General features: G+C 40.4%; 1 protein-coding gene across 3 annotated transcripts in view; it reads left to right on the forward strand.

Moving 5' to 3' along the window:
* cblb (Cbl proto-oncogene B, E3 ubiquitin protein ligase) overlaps positions 1–20,795 on the forward strand; it is a 45,851-nt gene that overhangs the window by 15,378 nt on the left and 9,678 nt on the right. For all 3 annotated transcript variants that reach the window (XM_008332576.3, XM_025065532.1, XM_017041872.2), the window contains 11 exons: positions 353–499; positions 4,510–4,666; positions 7,678–7,799; positions 11,620–11,757; positions 12,445–12,532; positions 13,440–13,571; positions 15,829–16,029; positions 16,231–16,425; positions 16,944–17,327; positions 18,845–18,936; positions 20,588–20,722. In XM_008332576.3, the coding sequence (XP_008330798.1) occupies positions 353–499; positions 4,510–4,666; positions 7,678–7,799; positions 11,620–11,757; positions 12,445–12,532; positions 13,440–13,571; positions 15,829–16,029; positions 16,231–16,425; positions 16,944–17,327; positions 18,845–18,936; positions 20,588–20,722 (1,791 nt within the window). The remainder of the gene's footprint in view (positions 1–352; positions 500–4,509; positions 4,667–7,677; positions 7,800–11,619; positions 11,758–12,444; positions 12,533–13,439; positions 13,572–15,828; positions 16,030–16,230; positions 16,426–16,943; positions 17,328–18,844; positions 18,937–20,587; positions 20,723–20,795) is intronic.

The following is a 20,795-nucleotide window of genomic DNA, read 5'->3' on the forward strand; positions in this document are numbered from 1 at the left end:
AACGTGCAAATTAGACAGTTATCAAAAATGTATATAAATGTTAGCCAAACTAACCAAAACTGCATGTCGCACTCTTTCTATAAAAAACAGGGAACATGAATCCTTTTGTAGAACGGTGTAAACTGTTTGATTACCGTTTACAGAAAAACAAAATCAGTTGTCTTTGAATACTCAAAGTAAGAGTATAACAACGAAAGATGTGTTTCCTTGTTCTGGTGCCAGTAAATCTGATGTCAACAACATTAGAGGAGAATTGTGCAGGTCCAATGGTTTCCATATGGTATATGTTAAATATTTGTGGCTATAATGGCGCTCCAACTGTTTAACGTCTTTGTTGTCCTCCTCTCTACAGGAGGAACCTGACCAAGCTGTCTCTGATCTTCAGCCACATGCTGGCTGAAATCAAAGCCATCTTCCCTGGAGGACAGTTTCAGGGGGACACCTTCAGAATCACCAAGGCTGATGCTGCCGACTTTTGGAGGAGATTTTTTGGAGAAAAGTAAGCTCCAATTTATCTTGGCTATTATTCTCTGTAGGTCCATGTTGGTCTTTGAATATGGTGTTGGACGCAGTGATTAACTAACTTATAATGGTAAAAAATAAACAAAAGATGACTAACAGAAGATGTGTACCTTTTATAAGACCTCTCCTTGACTTTACACACAGGTTAAGCGGCTGAAAAAGTGATTGACTTTTCTATTACCGATAGAGCTCTTTGTCTCTGTTCTTTGGGTGAGTCATATTTTAAGTCACACGGCAGCAGGGAGGAAAGACGTAAGCACAACTCACAAAGAAAAAAGCACCTTGGAGACCAGAGCCAACGTGAGCAGGGTTCCACCAAGTACCCTCCAATCACTTCAGCCCATCTTTCAAATGAAAAGGAAATGAATGATGTCCTATTGGGTATAAATGTGAGTCTGTGAATGTGGGTACAAATCTGCACTTATTCACATTATTAAAAAAGATAATAATGTACAGTTGAGTTCACACAGAAAATACAGCAAAATATATCTGCACATTTTAAAAGAAAATGTGTTGATATACTTGCCGGCGGGCAGCCAGCATGCAGCAGGTGAGAGAGCTTTGTTGCCAAGAGGAAAGAAAGCACGAGCGCAGAGAGACAGGCTGTGACTTGTCTGAGAGAGAGAGAGAGAGTGAGAATCTTCCTTCAGGCTCCAAAGTACAGATCTGAAATGTGAGTTTTGTTTTGTAAGCAGAAAAAATATGAAAGAAATTTAAAATAATACTCTTTGCTATTGAGGCAAAAGAGCCAATGATATCTGAAATTATGTCTGATGTAGGTTGAAAGAAAGAAACGAATATATGCATTTTTACTTTGGCAGTTGGCACCAAAAGAAGGTGTCCACTCAAGACAATGTGTTGCTTTAGTTCCAGCAGCAGCTTAATGTTTCCCCGTGTCCACGGCAACGCTGACGAACGACCAAATCAATTGGCAATCGATGATTGTTACAAACCCAAGCTTCCTGTGAAAAAAGGATGTGTTCGGGATTATCAGCAGAACAGCATCCTGTGTGAACCTGACGGAGGAGCTCAACACAAACTGCGTCCTTCCTCATAAATTACCCAGCAGCCAAGGTCGTGCTGCATCATTCGGTCCCATTCATCCCAGAATCAGGAGAGACCTGAGCTAATCTGGTTAACGATGTCACAGAGTAGGTTTTTAGTCAATGAAAACTGAGTTTAGGACATGAACTGTATTTAAAACGAGAGGCGGAGGTAACAGTAAAAACAATCAGCCCAATCAGATAAAAGTCCCAAGGTCTGCAATTTATTTCAGCAAATATTTAGGGTTATGCCAATCATTGGCCTCTTATTGTGTAATATGGTAGAAAGCTACCTTTAGTGTCTATTTGTGGGAATTCATTGTACCTTACCATGCTCTGTCCAGAAAGGTTCATTATCAGTGAAAATAATATACAATTTAACTACCGAAACATGTCAAAAAAGTGGTTAAATGTACTTGTTTTACACAACTCATTGACTTAAATTTGTGTAACTACAGTCTGTAACAGAGTCAGAACTCTGTATTCTCTTGTGGAAGAATGCCAGAGGCATCCTGGAGATATGTGGATAAGTTAACTTTTTTCCCCCCTTAATTTTTAAAAGTATCATCAGCAGGAGATGTGATGTAATTTTGAAAAATATTTCCAACGTGATTTCATGCAGGCGTTGTTTTTTTCAAACACTACATTATTAAACACACCAGCTTTATACATTAGGGACATTGTTTTGCACTTTTTTTTTCTTTGCATACAGAAAGAAAATGATTTCACTAAACTATTGAACAAGCGAAGTTCTTGTTATTTGAAAGAACTGACACACTTACTCAAACCAAGGTCTGCTATGGAGACATCATGGCATAAATCAAAAGAGCATTGTTTTACCTATAGAATACAGAAATACACAAGGGAGAAAGGGTAGGAATTTACATTTAGAGTTACCTTTACGGAGGGTATACTCATGGTGTGGCTCCACTGTGATTGATAGTCAAAGCTGCTCGTTGTCAGTGTAGGTGGATGTGTAGCTGCCAAGTTGTCATGCAGGTCCACCCCTGCTATTTCCAGTAGAGTGACTTAAGGTGAAGGAAACAAAGTTAGTCTTCCCTAAAATACAGAAGTCACAGCTTTTGATTGGACGTTCACAGTGCTGTGTCATCAATTATTTCCAGGGCAGTTTTACTTAAGGCAAACATTAGGGCTATATAATAATATGGATACATATAGTTTTTTTTTTTCCAAGTGCCCATTTGTGCCTCCTGCCAATAGGATGTGGTGTGTACCATGGTGATCAGTTGAAGACGTGAGGGATAACCAGCCTTTTCCTGTAGTACAACTTACATATGCTACTTACTAGAGCGGGCTAATGGATGGTTTGATACCTCGCCTGTTTATGTACCAGCGAAGTGCCGTCAGACACGGTAGCAGCTCTGTGAGGCTAATGCATACAGACAAGTGGATATTAAAGTGGTCAGCCATGCGTTGAGCCTGATAACAGTGTTCGCATCAGCTCTGACATGCTTGTTTTTACAACCTCAAATTCTATCATCAAGCGTTCCACTTAATTCTGAGTCCTTGAAGTGTTCAACTGTGCTGCTGTGTTTTTCTCTCTCCGTGTCCTCCCGGTGCCTTCTGTCCCTTTTATTCTCTATTATGTTTGTTCTTAAAACACTGGCTCTGTGCATCATAGAAAATGGGTCTCTGTGTCTTTTTAGGTCATCTTTTTTTCCCCAGTTTTATAGATTCATATAAAGTCTTAAAATCACATTCAGAATTCATTCATTCTTCACATTTATTTGCCTCAATACGGGACACATTGAGTGGGAGTGTAAAAATCCCAGTATTGATGCTTCACAAATCCTACACACTGTTGTGAACATTGTATATTTTAGCTTGAAATTGGACAAACACCATCCACAAACCACCAAACATTTCAGCAGAAAAACAACAACAAACAATTATATTTATATGGTATATCTAGTACTTGGATGGATCTAAGATGTACACAGGGCTGAGTTCAGTTAGCACCTGTTTCCTGCCTGATGACTGGAAATATTAAGTCTTTCCATGGGAACGTTGTGGGGTTAATTCAAGACGTCTCAGTCCACATGTATTCTGTGGAGGCCTAGCCGTCAGTACTGTAGGTTGATGGCTGCACCTCTAATGTGGAGCGCTCTAAATGTCCAACAATACCAGAGAAATGGCTCTGCCAGTGCAGATCAGATCACTTACTATTCAAAAAACCATCCATCTCCTGTGATCACAGTCGAGCCAGTGGTCATATTTCCTGTAAGATCTTCTTTTGTTTCACAGTTACAGCTAACGTGGAAAATGACAAAAACTGAGACGCGGTTCATATCCTGCAGCTGAGGGACATACATTTCTCCTAAGCCCGTTTAAATCAAATTGTTTTTGTTCATTTTGAAACCGGAGCCACCTTTGTCATCCTGACAGTGTGAATACATTAGCTTTGTTGTTCACACACTTTGGCTCACATCTTATACATGGTTCTGTTTATGCATTAATAATGAGAGACAGTATAATTAGTCACTGCTGAGACTCAATTGAATCAATGTGAGAATGTCTTGTGTTGTTTTACTGTGCAGTACTATAGTACTACAGTACTATAGTCTGATGAATATGTCTCTGCCTACAAGCAGTGCAATCAAGCTGTGATAGAGGATTTCTACCACAGTTGGAAGTGAAATGCATTAGCGTGAGATTAACATTGTTAGTTTGGACCACATCAGCAGAGTGTAAAGACCACTGAGGCTGCTGATCTCTGTGGCCACTCAGCTCACTCACAGGCTTGTTTCTTTTCTCCAGTCTGTCGACCTCAGATATTTCCTGTCAGTGGTGGATACTAATCTTAACTCTTGACTCCTCACACTAAACTAAGGATGTGGTGGAGCAGTAGTTCAGTCTCAAGCTCTGGTTACACATGCAGAATTGTGCAATGATTGGGATTGTCACCTGTTGTGTTCTCTTGCAGGACAATAGTGCCATGGAAAGTCTTCCGACAGTGCCTTCACGAACTGCATCCCATCAGCTCTGGCCTGGAGGCCATGGCCCTCAAGTCCACCATCGACCTTACCTGCAACGATTACATCTCTGTGTTTGAGTTCGACATCTTCACACGTCTGTTCCAGGTTGGTTAAAAAACAAAACAGAGGCTTGGTTTCAGTACTTTCCATTCATCACCCATACATTTCCGTTTTGGGTTAGGGCGAAAGTCACTAATGGCAACACACATGTATAAAGTATATATGTATGTTTATATATAAATGTGTGTGTGGAAAACTAATCTGAAAAGTAGCAGCCTTTTTGTGCCTCTGTTGCCTTCTTAAACCCACATTAAAATGTACAGGAACCGAAACATGAAACAGTCACGGAAACAGCTGTACGTCAAAAACTAAATCCTATTTACAGGATTTGTTTCTGTAATTTAACATCACCAGAAAAGAGTTGGATTTTTTTTTTCTAGTTGGCTGTTTTCAGATCTATTTTTGATCTGTTGGTGATTTGTGCGTGTGGCTTTAGCTGCTTTCTGATGACAGATTTCTGGCCCATGTGGCTTCAAGATGATGTGTGGGTGGTGAGGCCTTAAAGTAAGGCTTTACTTTGGCACAACCTTTGTAGTGTGCATGCTTCTTGTGAGCACGAGGAGTACAACTTTGAATGCTGCTAGAATGTTTTATTCCAGTTTAGGCTCACTAAAGTTGATTTTTAAGGTTAAGATTGGGGTGAACCTCCCTTGTACGACTGATTGTATCATCAGAGCGTCACTCTACTTAAGCAAACACAGTAGTGGGTAGGAGTTGGCAGTGAGTGGGTGGGAATCTGCTCGGTGTAACCTGTACTGTACGTAGGTTGATGCAGTCACTGTGGTCACCCTCGTGTTGTGGTCATGTTGATTCATGGTCAGGGAATTCTGGTGGGAGGCAGACAAGGAGCCACTGAGAGAAAGAGAGCAAAAAAGTGTGTCAAGGCTTGAACCTTTATAGGGTGGGTCACTTTTTAAACTGTGTTATGTGAGGTTTACAACCTAACGTGAAAATGTAGAGATTTGTCCAAAGGATGCTGTTCTCTTATTTAAAAAAATGTAATCAGTGATGATAACCCGAGTGACAAAAGCACATTTTGTTGGCTTGGTCCCTGGCTGTGTCCCACTCTAGATTTTTTTTTTTTTTTTTTTCATTTTCATTTGGCTCCATCCTGCATCTTTGGGCTGGGCCACTCTCCAGTATACTGCTCAAATCAACAAACTCACAGAGTGGTTAGGGCCTGCTCCATTGCGTTTCCAGCCCAAAGGCCCATAATTCTTCTGCCAAACCGACTACAGCTAGAGCAGACCATTATCATCCTTGGTGAGCTGCAGCTAACAAGCAGCATGATGGTGAATGATGTGGCACTTGGCACCATGTGGAGCCAACTGGCAAACCTGCTGGTTCTCTCCAACACAGTGGGGCCCAGCTTCGCACATCTAATCCAAGGATGGGATGTGATGAGCTTCTTTGCCAATGTTGTTTTGTTGATTATATTTATCATAATTGAATTTCTTGCCTTCAGCAGATCTTATACAACAACATCTTTAGGCTTTAGACATAATGTTGGAAGTCAGCGTTCTGTCGGTGGCCCAGCTCTGTGCATCAGTAAACTGAAGGATAAAATTAATGCAATTATAATAAAAAGATAAATAAAATAAAATGTTCTTGATAGTTATCAATGAAAGCTGAACAAAATCAGAGTGGTGCATGTTTTATTAATTAAGATAAGCTCTGATTAGATGGAACTTTATTGATCCGGGTAAATGTTGTGTTGCAGCAACACGGGACAGGAGAACACTGTACAATAGAAGGAGTGTACAAAAAATAAAAAACATCTTGTTAATACAAGATGAAAACTACACCCTACATGCACACTCCACTCCACATTTTATTTATTGCCATGTCTTTACTGTCAACTGTCATGAGTATATAAAGGAGAAGTATGGGTTTTTATGAGTCTAAGAACTCTTCCTCTCTTAACCGGTCCGGTCACCTCAGAGCCCAGGCAGAGGATATGTAGTAAAGGGTCTGCTCTTATTCCCAGAGTAGATCTGCTAACAGCCTTTTATTGTCTCCCCCTTCTGTTGATGCTCAGGGCTTTGGCTGCAAAGCATCTTTATCCTGCGCTGGAGCTGTTCTTATCATCCTTTAGACCACTTTTTGTTTGTGTTAATATAATAGTCCATCACTGTCGGCTCTGTGATGGACTAAGGGCATATCCTCTGCCTTTTCTACCACTTCTAGGGTATAAAGCCAATACATTTGGTAAAAGAAAGGCCAAATGGATATCGTAGATGTAATTGTTTGTTGTGGTTGTGACGATGTGGTCGTTTTCAATGGAGCAGCAGCAGCAACAACCGTGACAGCTGAAATAATTGTAGTACAATTTGTGATTCTTCATGTTGTAATGCTTGTTCTGACATGTAAATGTGCAAAATAGTTGTGAGGTGGTATTTTATATACTTTGTGTATTTTAAAAATGCATGCGATAAGTAGGAGGGAGGTTTTTGCTTTGCATTAGTATCCTATCAATCACAACTCCTCCACTGAAACAGAGCTGTTTCATTTGTGAATAAAACACATTTTTAATACATTTCTAACCATGCAAAATGTTACTGACATTTCAACACATACAGTATGACAACAAGTATTTATAATAATAATAAAAACATAACAATAATAATATTAATATTGCAACAGTGAGTAATTATTATTATTATTATTAATTGTCTTTTAATTTAAGTGGTATATTAACAAGACCTCATTTAATAAATCATTTTTGCTGAGCCATCAAGTAAACAACAGCATACCCTCATTGTAAAATAAGCCTGTCCTGTTCCACATCATGTTTTTATGGCATCTGTGTTCCTCTGTTCTTCAGAGAGCCACAAACCAGCTATCAACAAAATCAAACAGCACAAGCTTCAGTTTAGCTTCTTCCACCCATGGCTTGACATCGGGAAACCCTGTCCCTCCATGTCAGCCTGTGTGTCCCCCACTCCCTTAGTCCACCTCAGCTCAGTGACATCACTTTCATGTGGCAGAGGTGTTGACTCAAATTGACTCGACGTGAACCACATGATAATAAACCTACGCTGGGTGGTCTTTTTCAGCCATGGGGATCAATTCTGCGGAACTGGAATTTCCTGGCAGTGACACACCCCGGATACATGGCCTTCCTCACCTACGATGAAGTCAAGGCCCGACTGCACAAGTACATCAACAAGCCCGGAAGGTGGGTTACTGTGTGTTGACAAATACCTAAAGATGTGTGTAATCAACAGATAAATACGGCCTGAAGTGTGTTAGGATAAAAAAGCAGTATTAGGACAGTGTGGGGTTTTTGAAGGTCGCAGAAACTACGTTAAAAAATAGAGAGCCACGCGGAAATCAAGTGACCTGTGGATAAAAAATGGCCTTAGAAAGCCACGCGGAAATCAAGTGACCTGTGGGGACAGTTCATTTACATTGTACTAAAAAACACATTCACTGCAGGGCACCTTGAGAAACAGTCATTACTCTTTTCAGTGCTTACTGAGCAAATTTGGTTGCGTCCCCTGTTCACTTAATCATCCTCTCAAGGGTAAGGGCCAGTGCATCTGGATAGAAGACCGCAAACATGTGTGACCTTCTTGAACTTGGAGTTTGACTAACAAATGGACCCCTTTTTTAATTTTCATTTTTCACATAAATGTTTAATTTGCATTCATTCCTGGGTCAAATAATTGCAGTGCACATGGGTAAAAACCAGCTCTGGCTCAGAAAAGCTTTTTCACTAATTCGTCCTTCATCTTTTTAATTTCTGTCAGACATCAGAAAGCTTTGAAGCGCTTTCAGTTTCTGCCTGTTAATACATAAAAATACAACTCCTAATTCAACTTTTGCTGAATTTAGTGCCGGGCATGTTGAGGCGGAGAGATGTGGGGCCAATTAAGAACCCTCTTTGTGGATTTAGTACATTGTGGTTCCATAATTTCTTTTGTTGTCAGACACGGTTCCTGATCCATCTGAATGAAAGTGCATCCGGACTCGTAGAGCCTGAGTGAAAACAGCATAGAGCAGGGCAAACCACACCGATCATCATGACTACATTTAGTACAAATAAAATCCCTTGGAAAAAGAAAAGTTAGAGAGGCGAGATTCAGATGGTCTGGACATGTGCCACGGACAGATAGTATTGGAGAACTGTCCCCAAGTGTCCCCAAGGAAAACTGTCCCCAATTTACGAATGTATCAGACAAAGGATGTTGAAGATCGAGTTGCCAAGAAAAAGGAGAAATGGTTGAGCTATTAGGTATTTTGCACAAAAATATTTATAAAAAAATAGCAGAAGATTTCATGCTTAAAAATATTATCCTGTTGCATCAAAGTTGCAACAGGATGCATTAAAACGTCCAGATTGTTATCCCATGACTTATCTAGACCCCTCCCACCTACTAGCTGGAACTTTAAGGTGTTGGTACACATTCAGAAATGAAAGCAACCCGCTCCTTTTTCAAATAATTTATTATACAAATCAACTTCTCCCTTTGCGCTCATGCTCATCAATATTTATTTGTTGACGATGGCGGTGAATGACCTTAGGACTTTGGCTCAAAGGCAGCTCAAAGCGTACGAGTCAGAAATGAATAATACGTCTGCATTAACATACAGGAGCGTGGGTGTCATTGACGTGTCTTGATCTTCTGTTATATCTGCTCACCGCAGCCTCAGCCACCTTCTCAAAGTCACACTTTTTACTGTCATATTTATGCATCAGAGCCATGGTAACCTTAAAGAGTTAAAGTTTATGAGGGCAGCGGGGGTGTAAATGTTGCTTACTGCAGTAGTAATTTTCACTCAAGGTAATTCAGATACTTCAGAGCTGGTGCCTTCAATGTTTTTCAAGCCAAGGACCACCAGACTGATAAAAGGATGGAGCAGGAAAGGGAAGGGAAGTGAACGACTTGTCATTGTGACACGGCACACCACTGCACACAACCAAATGTGACTTCTGCTTTTTACCCATCACCCAATGTGTGGGGACGGTGCCATGCTCAGAGCACGTTTCTTTAGTGTAACAGTTGTCACATCTGCCTCACATGCAGAAGGTCCTGGGTTTGAGTCCCAGAGGAACCACATACTGAATGATGCCTTCCCTGTCAGTCTGAATGGGTTTCAAAGACTCACGCTGTGAACTTCCACATTATGTGACAAATAAGGGGCTAATATTTATTTTTTTAAATCAAACCCTCACAGTGGTTAACACATTAAACACAGTTAGAACACAGTCTGTACTTTTTGCCATTATCCTCCAAAATCAGGCCGTGGGGGCTTCAGGTGTCCAGGTGTCCTGCAGGGGTCGAGGTCTGTGTGAATGATAGTCTCTGCCCCTGGGCTTTAATCTGTGCCACATACTTGCTGCTTTAGCATCATTAGTAAGAATGCTAATTTAATACAAGTGTCTCAGGTAGCCTTGAGTCGAGCCTCGCCTCCTCATTCATCAGCACCTCTAGAGTAACGTAACCTTGTAGAGCTGATACTGAAAGAACAGAAATGTGTGTGTTGGACTGTGTGTGTGTGTGAGTGAGAGAGAGAGTGGCATTAATGAGTGTCTGAGTGTAATGCATATGAATGATTTTCTGATTCCCCGACTGAATCATGTAGATTCCATTGTTATGAACAGAGACTGGAACAAACGCTCACTGCTGTGTGGGTGGATGAAGTCTAAACAGATGAGCCGTGACGTGGTCATAAACACACACACAGAAAGATAGAGGCTTTTATCAAAAAAAAAAAATCTAGGTTGAGGCAGATTTCACAGATGTGATGTTGAAATGCACTACTCATATCTTATTTAAACACATCAGTCAGTGGGAACGGCAGTGAGTTTGGCCTCAGCTTTTGTTTTTCTGTGCTCTGACAAAAACTCTGCAGGACTGCGGTGATACCACCTTTGTCTGCCTCTGCTCTTCTCGCACGTTTAGAATCAGCTTGTGCTGAGCTGTTTCTTCTTTGTTATTCAGTCCTGACTTGTAGCAGGAAATGTCACCGTGATAAATCTTGAATGGAAGACACTTTTATTGCCCTACTTTATGTTTATTAAAAATGGCAGGAGCCAAAAGTTCACAGTCCACAACAGGTAAAATACTGTCACTGGTACCACCAGGTCTGTGTAAATAAATTATGAGGCCGTTTGAGGTTTTCTGTTTTTTACTAATAATTATACAAAGCAGCTATGGCTACTGTTAAAAGATAAAAACAAACAAACAAAAAAAACCAGACAGACTGGGACAGATGGCAATGAACATCCTTTGTTCACTGAAGCAAAACTGAATCTGTATTTTCCAAAGACCCTGTCTGACCCTGTTTCTTTTATTATTATTATTTAGTGTGCCCAATCAATATGTTCTCCATGTTGGTGATTTGTCATCTGTGGTGAAAAGTGTTTTCTGTCAGACAGAAGACGATTCCCAATCACGTCACTCCTGCTTTGTTTGCTTTGACCCTAGAGGCAATTGTGCAGTCAACCAGTCTGTTTTATAGTCGGTGTGAGAAATGATAATAATTATAAAGAAACTCACTGAACTTAACAATATTTTCTTTCTGCATCTGTAAGATGATCACTCACAGACTGGAGGTTTATCGAACGATTAATAACATTTGTGTACACTTTTCGTAGAATCTACTCAAAGTACATGCACAGGGGTTTAGAACTACACAATTATACAGTCTATTGTCACTAAAATATTATTAATAATAATACTGCTTCATATTGTTCTAATTGAAACATAAAAAAATTATAAATGATTTATTAAACAAGGGATACTGCAATACCAAAGTCATTTTCTATAATTGTCATTTTTGTTTAGGTTATTTTATGTGTTATTAAATGATTTCAAAGTGCATTTCAAAATTTACACACTTTTCAAAGTAATAATAATTTACTTGTTCATATTCTATTTTAAAATCCTAAATCTAAATTTTGAATATTCCAGGCACTCGTGTTGTCTTTAAGTATTTCAAAGTTGAAATGAACTGTGTTTCCTTTGTGTGTGTGTGTGTGTGTCAAACAGCTACATCTTCAGACTGAGCTGTACACGTCTGGGCCAGTGGGCCATAGGTTATGTGACCAATGACGGAAACATACTGCAGACCATCCCCCACAACAAACCCCTGTTCCAGGCGCTCATCGACGGCTACAGGGAGGGCTTGTACGTAACGCACCGCACACACACTAAAACACACACTCACTCACCGTTGTTGTGAGTTGATAAATTGTGTAAAAGTCTCATTTACATACAGTTTAAAGAACTGTATGTAAATGAGTCAGGGCATGTGGATCAGCGGACGTCAGCTCAGTTTTTCTGAAAACTTAATTTCCTAGACAAATCCAAACGTCTCTTTCAGGGTTTTTTCCCCCCTTGTCTTTCTGATCTCACTCAGAGACGAGCATGTCCTTGAGCTCCGACTCCTGCGAGGCCGTCTGTTTCTATCATAACTGATAATCTGACAGGCCCCCAGACAAATCAAACATGCTTCCTTCCATTTAGTGCGTGGCAGATCTTTACCCTCACAGCAGCCGGTCTGGCAGGACTGAGGCTCATCAAGGACGAGCTGTGGGGAGGAGAGGGGTGTGTCCTTGAAGGGTCTAAAAGGACATCATTTCGGTTTAACTTTTCAAAGTGATGAAAAATTGAAGTCCATACAGATGTCAAAAAAAAAAAGTTGGCAGAAAAAGTCAGTGTTATATGAATGTGATTCATATTGACAGCTTCAAAAGATCACATAAATTACCTTTTTTTTTTTCAGAAATACATTCTTTGTGAAATACTGAAGAGAGTTATATTTTAGTGAATGTGATTTTTGTTTATTTCTTTTTCTCACTCTCTTGATTGCAGCTACTTGTTTCCCGATGGTCGCAGTTACAACCCTGACCTCACTGGTCTGTGTGAGCCGACGCCTCACGATCACATCAAAGTGACACAAGTGGGTGTGTGTGCGTGCGCGTCTGTGTGTGTGGTCATGGAATTTTAGCCTCTCACAGCCAGTCAGTTTTCCCTTGTGACATTTAAATTTGGAAAATTCTCATATGAATCACTACCTTTCAACACTCTGACACCTTAGCAACAATTTTATATATATATATATATATATATATATATATATATTTATTTAAAAAAATCACAGCTGATGAGGCACGACTAACTTACTGGAGGAAGTTCTGCATGTCTGATGTTTGTGATCTTTTTCCCCTGATGTAGCATCGACTTAGAGCTGATAGAAAGCAGAGAGTAAAACACTGGTGGGTTCTGTTATATTTGTTACTTTTAATAAAGTCTTTCTAAAGTTCAGCAGACCACCACAGGAAGGTCTGGCCGTATGTGACTGTGAGGGGATCTGAATATGGAAAGTCATAGAAAAACAGCAGATACATTATAAATTGTGCTGTTGAAAAATTTAGATCAAATAATTCTCAGTGTTTAATTGTAATTGTGCTAAAGGTAATGTGTGAAAGTAAAATAAATGAATAAAAAATAGTTTGAACAGTTTTTTTAGCAGTTCAGATAAGACCTGCAGTACTCTGTGAAAGGGAAAATTCAACCTTGTAGTGTTTTTACCACTGCAGTATGAGTCACTGAGTGACGACCAACGAAGCCTAGTGGTAACTGACGGATTAGCAGCCCAGCCACCCTGTGTCAGTACGTGTATTTAGACCCAGTGACCAATGGGTTTTCAAATTATTATTAATAATGTGTGATTAAAATACACATTCTCAATAACATAATTATTAAACCACGCTAGAAATGTAGCTTAAACTGAAATGCAATCCATTTGTTTTTAATGTTTTTTCTCGGTCTGTGCTGAGAGTTGTTTGTTTGCTGTGTTTTTGCAGGAGCAGTACGAACTCTACTGTGAAATGGGCTCCACCTTCCAGCTTTGTAAGATCTGTGCTGAAAACGACAAAGATGTCAAGATTGAACCGTGTGGACATCTCATGTGTACATCCTGCCTGACAGCCTGGCAGGTAAAACCCGTGCGAATGAGCTTTTACTATCACAAGCACCAGCTTGGATCTGCATCATTAACATAACTCTGGAAAACAGAATGCATTACAGAGACAATACTTGGTCTATGTGACGTTCAAGGCTCAAGATTCCAGACGTTAATCTCACGCAGCAACACAAAATGCATACACGAAACAAAATGCACACAACAACAACAACTGCTATGTAAGACAATAATGACATGGACCGGATTTTAACCAGGTCCATTCAGTTTGCTCCATCTTCCTATTAGCCTGTCTGTAACACTTCTTTTTTTTTTTTTACAGCCAACACATTGTAACACATCTGTAACCTTAATGCTTTCCCTTGGCAGAGAGCACGCACAAGCCTTCATTTACGATCATTTATTTTGTAATGTTCAAGTACACACAGTTCCTGGTTGACTCATCTGGTGAACAGCTCTCCATAAACACACTGCAACAACACGAAAACCTCAAAAAAATTTTTTTTGTTGTCCAGCCTGTCAGAGATTATCAACAGGTCTTAACAGTCCCCTGCCGTCTTACCTGCCAGTCATAAACTATATAACCATAGAAAAGAAATGGACGTAGCTGTGACCGGCAGACTATGGTTGCAAAGTGAAGCAGAAGAAAAACACAGGAAGTGCCCCAATGGTTTCTAGCATAACTCGCACTATAAGGTTACTAAATTTCTTTTGACTTACTTTTTACCAAGTCTTTGGAAACATATTGTTTCAGTTTGGCTTAACACTGTCTCGAACAGTGTGGGTTTTTTAGGTTTATAACACTTTACTTTCTTTCTCCCTCGGGTCTTTTTTTTCCCTGTAACCTTCAACCCTTTCCTTTTTCCACCCACTCTGATTAGGATCATGTTTCAAACATGCCTTTGGTGGGTCCCCTCACCAAGTCCCCAAACATATGGCTGCCACAAATGCAGCTTTGTTCTCCGTAAACATTGTCTGCCTTTGATTGTAGCCACGGATTCAGGAGAGCGAGATGCTCTGGAAACCAAAACCAAAAGCCTTTATGATCTTATTTATGACCTCTGTCTGACGCGGGCTGCCATGTGGAATAACTACATGTGGCCTGTGATTATGGTTAAGTCGTGGAACACATTTCCACAGAGTGGCTCCACGCGAGCATCCACCAGTGTCCAGTCTAACAAGTAGAATTAAATTGCAGGAAGTTAAAAGCTGCATTTTAGATTTTAAGTTGTTGGGTTTTTTTTTTCCTTTTGTAGAACAAGTGGCCTGGACCAGGATCAGTGCCTGAAACTGGTCACATAATATAGTACTTTAATCATTAATAAGTGTGATCATATACCTGCAAGTAATAATCAACAAATTACATGAAAGGAGAGTCAAAACATTTAACTTTTTAAGCTACAAGATTCAGTTCATTTATCATTCATTTTTAGGTTATCATGAATGCAGACTTACAAATTACTTGTATAATTACTTGCTAAATACAACACAAAGACAATTAATAACTGGGAAGAAACGAAGAAAAGTCCCTTTTGAGAAATGAAGCAAAGTTTTACAAAGAAACATCACACAGTAGGAGGAGGAGCACAATTAAATTAACTGCATTTCCACATTTCATCTTCAGCTGTGTAAAAATGCACAACTCCAACTGCCAAACTTAGGCTCTGATTTTGATCTGGATTAAATAAAAAATGTTTGAGACTTTCTGGTCTGAAAAAGGTTGAAGCTACATTACTTTACCTTACAAAAATAAAAAAATAACTATTGTATTTCTTGCTACAAACCGTGGAGTCATTCCCTCCAAAAGAGAACAGAACTTTTTTTTTTTAAATCCCACTCTTTAGATCTAAACCAGGAGCCAGTGCCCATTTATATTCAGTCTATGATTTCTGTGAACATATTTTATCTGTAAAGTTGCAGTGAAAGGCTGTCCTGCTCATTACAGCTCACATGATGATGATCAGCCTTGATCAGGTACAGGCCTGTTTCCTATTCAGACAAGTGTTGTCTCTAAGGTCCTGTCACATCTTGAATTCTACACATCAGTCATGGCACGACTGTGCATCTGGCTTCTTCTCGGAATAGGAACCCTTTTATGTCTACATTGTTATCATGACTCTGATATGAGCAGGTCCCAACGGAGCCCACAAATCAGAGGATTAGATGTCATTATAAAGGGGCCGTAGATGACACACGTCTCTACCACACCTTCACCCACATGTGGGTCTCATATATCCAGTTTCACGCACCTTACTCTCGCTCGTCTCTTCCAGGAATCCGACGGTCAGGGTTGTCCATTCTGCCGCTGTGAGATCAAAGGCACAGAGCCCATCATCGTGGATCCCTTTGACCCACGGAACGAGGGGACCAAATGCTTCTTCCTGGACCGGCACAGCTGCCACATGCTGGACCTGGATGATGATGAAGACAGAGAGGACTGTTTAGTCATGAACGGACTGGCCAATATCAGAAAGGTAGAGAGCTGATCTTTGACATGTGGTTTGCATTAACCTTTATTTACAGAGAAAAGCTAAATAGTTTAGTAAGATAATGATGTTTTACTCTGTTAGCTGTTAAATCTGTTAAATCTTTCTTGGACCAGAAGTCCATGATTCCAATTAGAAGTAGAGCCAAGTCTGGAAAATAATGAACTTTCACTTTTCTACCTTTCCTAGCATTGTGCTGAACGCCAGAACTCTCCCATGGTGTCCCCCAGCTCGTCACCTGTCAGCCAGCACAGGAAAACCCACAGTGGAGACGCCGGTCACTGTGTTCAGCACCTCAGCCTTCCTCCCGTCCCACCCCGACTTGACCTTATCCAGAAAGGTGCCATCCGCTCCCCATCTGCCAGTCCCACCGGCTCCCCCAGGGTTAGTCACAGTATTTCCCACAAGTGGAGGAAACGAAAATGGTTCAGTAGATTTTTTTTTTTTTTTTGTACTGGTTGTCACATCTTGTCACAACATGAAATGTGTGTTTCTTGTTGAGCAGCTTAACAGGTTGTGGGTAAAACTACCACTCGCTGATCCTGCTACCTCTGGTTTCAGATCCATTCTGACTTGTGCCCTTATGACCTGAAAAGTAGCCTGTTTTTTTTTTTTTTTATCAGAATATGATGTTGAAATTTTGCTGTAATACTGGAAATCAATTTTATATTTAAATTTTTCTAACTTTAAAATTCTTCTTGAAAATCTTAAATCTCAAATTTAACATGTTGGATCACGTGGTCCATTGGAGTATTAATGAAGACTATCAAATTCTCTGCTGACAGTGTAGTAACCGTGATTCCAACATGTCATCACATACATAGAAATTATGAATTTACTGTGTTCCTGACCTTTTCCAAATCCCGAACCATTTGAATGTTTTTCTTTCTTCTTCCCTCTAGTCTTCACCAAGCATGTCCAGGAAACAGGACAAGCCTCTCCCAGCTCCACCTCCTCCCCAGAGAGATCCACCTCCACCACCTCCCCCGGAGCGCCCTCCTCCCATCCCGCCAGAGTCGCGCCACTCTTGGCTTGTCACTTCTTCCTCTAGTTCTTCTTCTACTGCTGCTACTTCGTGTGACTCCCTGGTGCCCCCTGAGACGTGGTGCAGCAAAGACAACCACCTGTCAGACGCCTCCCACAGGACAGGAGTGGACTACCAATCCCTACAGCTGGGATTAACTGGCTCCTCCCTTCTTAACGGGAGACCGCTGAGCTGTCCCTCCGCAGGATTTGGGAGGCTGCATCTCAGAATGGATGGAGCGGTAGCTGCAGAGAGCTCTAAGGTAGGGAAGATGTGAGGCCCAGCACAGGATCACAGCAGAGGCTTCCTACTTTTACATGATAAACACATAATCCAGAGACTTGTGTTTCTATTGTAATACACACCACATATCAGGGACGTCTCGGTCCAATTTGATCTTACAATTAATTAAAAAAACGTAGATGTTGAGAAAAGGTGAAACTGGAGCCTGAAAAATCCTTGTTTATGTTTATGAACCTTTAAGGCCTTGATAATAAAATCTTCAGTTTGAGGAGTGAGTCGTGAGTTTCAGCTCACTATAAAAAACACTGCGTGAGGCAGGAATATCCAGATTGTAGGACATTTTCAGGTCTGTCTGTTTCCTGCTGTGTGGGGTAATCTGTGGGCTCACACTCACCTGTGTGTCTGCAGTTAGCCTCGCTTGTGTCACCTGGTGCTCCCTGCATGTATACCTCTCTCCCTCACTCTGGCCTTGTGGGATCATTGTGTATGTGTGTGCGCTGTATCGTCTGTTCCTGTTCTCAGCTCTGCTGGAATTTTTAATTTTAAAATAAACTACCTGCACCAGTCCTGCCTGGTTCCTGCCATGTCGATGGCTCATCGTGACAGAAATACCCTTTCATCCCTGGGACAGCAAATCCCAGCATTCTCTAGCAAGGACAGGAGCCGACAGTTTGTCCACAGTGATGGACACGAATACTTTCTGCGTCATTTCCTCGGCCTTGTCACTCTCTCAAGGACATGATTCCTTCCTTTTTACAGTTTCGTCCCTGGTCTGTTGCTTTGGCACAGCAGGCTTTTCCTGTTGCTCCTGCTTCCAGTGAAGACGGCCTATTCCTTTTTTATCAGTGTTTAATTTTAGACGCTGTATCAAATTTTTTAGCATTAGACACAGTTCTGTTGCAACTGCTTTGTAAGGCGGTCCCATTGCAGTAATTGTGAGTATCCATTTTGCTGTCAAAGTCAGTAGAACTAGTCATGTTCATGTCTGCTTCAAACTCCTCATAAATATGATTTTCTGTTTTGTGGATAAAATGACTTTTATGGGGGGAAACTACCCGTAAGTTTGCAACCGCTAAATCATGTCTAAGAAAAAAATCCGCAGACTCGGCCTCAGCAGTCAGTGGTGTGGAAGAGAGGATGTTACTGAGGGTGTGCATAATTTCTTCTCTCTCAACACTTTATCATTTAAAGTGCTGTGCCGTTCACGCACCCGTGCACATGCTGGCGTTTTCTTTTTTTTTTTCTTTTTCTTTTTTTTTTGCACTTACTTCAGGCACAGCAATTATTTCATCATAATGAACTCTGCATTCCACGACAAACAGCATCATCAAATTTGGTCACTTTCTGGCTGTAAATGTTTGCATCTTACTGTACTGTCTTTTAAAGATGAGCTCTGGTGCTTGGACTGTGGAAGGTCTTTGTTGAACTAAATTGTAAATTTGCCACTGAAGGATGAGATTGTTAACACTTTTCGCCTGATTAGTGTCATCGTTCTTATTTCATTCTATTCTCTCCTTTTTATGTCGGACTGTTTAGGGTTTTTCTAATGGTGTTCAAGTCAGCGATGACTACGACGTCCTCCCCTCACGGGTTTCCCCAACTCAGTCCTCACTCTCCAGTAACCACAAGTGAGTAACGTTGTACTTGGATTTGTGTAGCTAAAATATTCCTCCACTGGGACATGGACTGACACTGCCAACCAAACCATTAACCAGAGCCTGACAAATAAATTGTAATCTGTTATTTACACTGCCAAATCAGATTGTTAAAATTCAGTCTTTGTTGCCAAGTCAATTAAAGTGTTTTAGTTTTGGTTAAGTTTTACCCACCAAAATATCACATTCTACTTAATTAAATTGAATTATTTATCAACCTTATTAGATTAATGTTAATATCTATGAATAAATTAGAAAATATGATTTGATTTGATTTCACTGTGAATCACAGGTTGACTATGATTGGATCCCCATTTACCTGTCACAGCTTTGAACCGATAATTACGGTTGTGTTTTGATTGGCAGCTAATCCAGCTAATTACCCATTAAGTGCAGGTTTTAGAAAAGATCTGTAATTAACACCAGTCAGACTTGAGCTTAACTCTTAAGTCGTATTTCTAAATGTGTAAAAAGTCAAAAAAGTCTTCTACTTTGAAGTTTTATGTCCGTGCTTCTGTCTTCTGGTTCTGACCTTATGTGAGTGAGGTCAATCGGCCTGAGGGAAAGTCCTGGTAAGAAACAGCTCTGAAAAATGACTGTCAAACATCTAATAGCTTTTAGCTTCATCCAGAATTGAATTAGTTTCTTCAGTACATCAGGCTGTAGTGGAAACAGGGAATGGAGCTGCCACTTCTCATGAAGCCTGAGCTGTAAGAGGAAGTTCTGCTGCCGGAGAATAAAATCTGCTGTTTTTATAAAAAAAAAATGTGGACGTTGACAAGAAACACACCCAGTAATGTCCCACTATACAACGTTAGCTCACCAGTATATAATGGTCACTCTCCAGAAGAGGTAAAAAAAATGTCTTTAAAAAATGCAAAGATCAAAAACAATTTAACCTGGAGTTTGCCAGGCAGAATGACAATTTTAAATTACTGAAGCAGCTGCAGCAAATGTGTTTCTCAAACAACAAATCACTGGAAACAAATCTATCTGTTGGAGTGGTCAAAAGCAATTAAGTCTGTCAGCATTTCTAATTCAATTATTTCTGAAAAGATAAATTAAATGGGGAAAATGAGCACATAGACAGATTAGTGCCTGTTCTTGGCTGGGCAGCCGTACTGGAAATAAATGTGGTATCTGTAAAAGTGACATATTCAGTTTAATTTGGCTTTTTTAACTGAATTAACAGATTGCAGGCAGATTTAAACAAGACACAGTTACATTTGAACAGACAGTCACCATTTAGGCCAATACTCGCAGGTTCTTCTGCCATATTATATCAAATCAAAATAATTTATTGGTGCCGAGCTAGATTTATCTAGACCCAAGATTCATCTCGTACTGTAGCATATGTCAGGCTGACAAAGCAACTGTGCAAAGACTGATATAATTGAGCGACAGAGATAAATCTGCTAATAGATTAAAATGTCACCCTGCTGAATTTATTGTTGGAAGCATTTTTTTAAATGTGAATCAAAAACATCCCGGTTCCAACGGCCACCTATTGTTACATCATCCATCACAGCCATCCTTCTCCCAACAGCTGTGAAAAACGTATTACTGTGTGACTGACACTAATGGATATCGTTGGTTGACGTATCGTTGGTTGACGTCATTACAGGGCCTCCAACCCTTTTAACAGCCCTTTGGTGGAGCGACCTCACAGGCTGACGGAGCGGGTGGAGGACGACTATCAAATCCCTTTATCCAACCTCTGCCTGAGCCAGGCCCCAATCTGCATCTCTGTGCCCAGCAGGTATTGATACTTCTCATTCTATATGTGGGTCACAGCAACGATGGCTTAGAATTTGATTTAAATCCTGCTGACA

Source organism: Cynoglossus semilaevis, chromosome 19 (genome assembly GCF_000523025.1).
Source record: "Cynoglossus semilaevis isolate Cse_v1.0 chromosome 19, Cse_v1.0, whole genome shotgun sequence".
Classification (NCBI taxonomy): Eukaryota; Metazoa; Chordata; class Actinopteri; order Pleuronectiformes; family Cynoglossidae; genus Cynoglossus; species Cynoglossus semilaevis.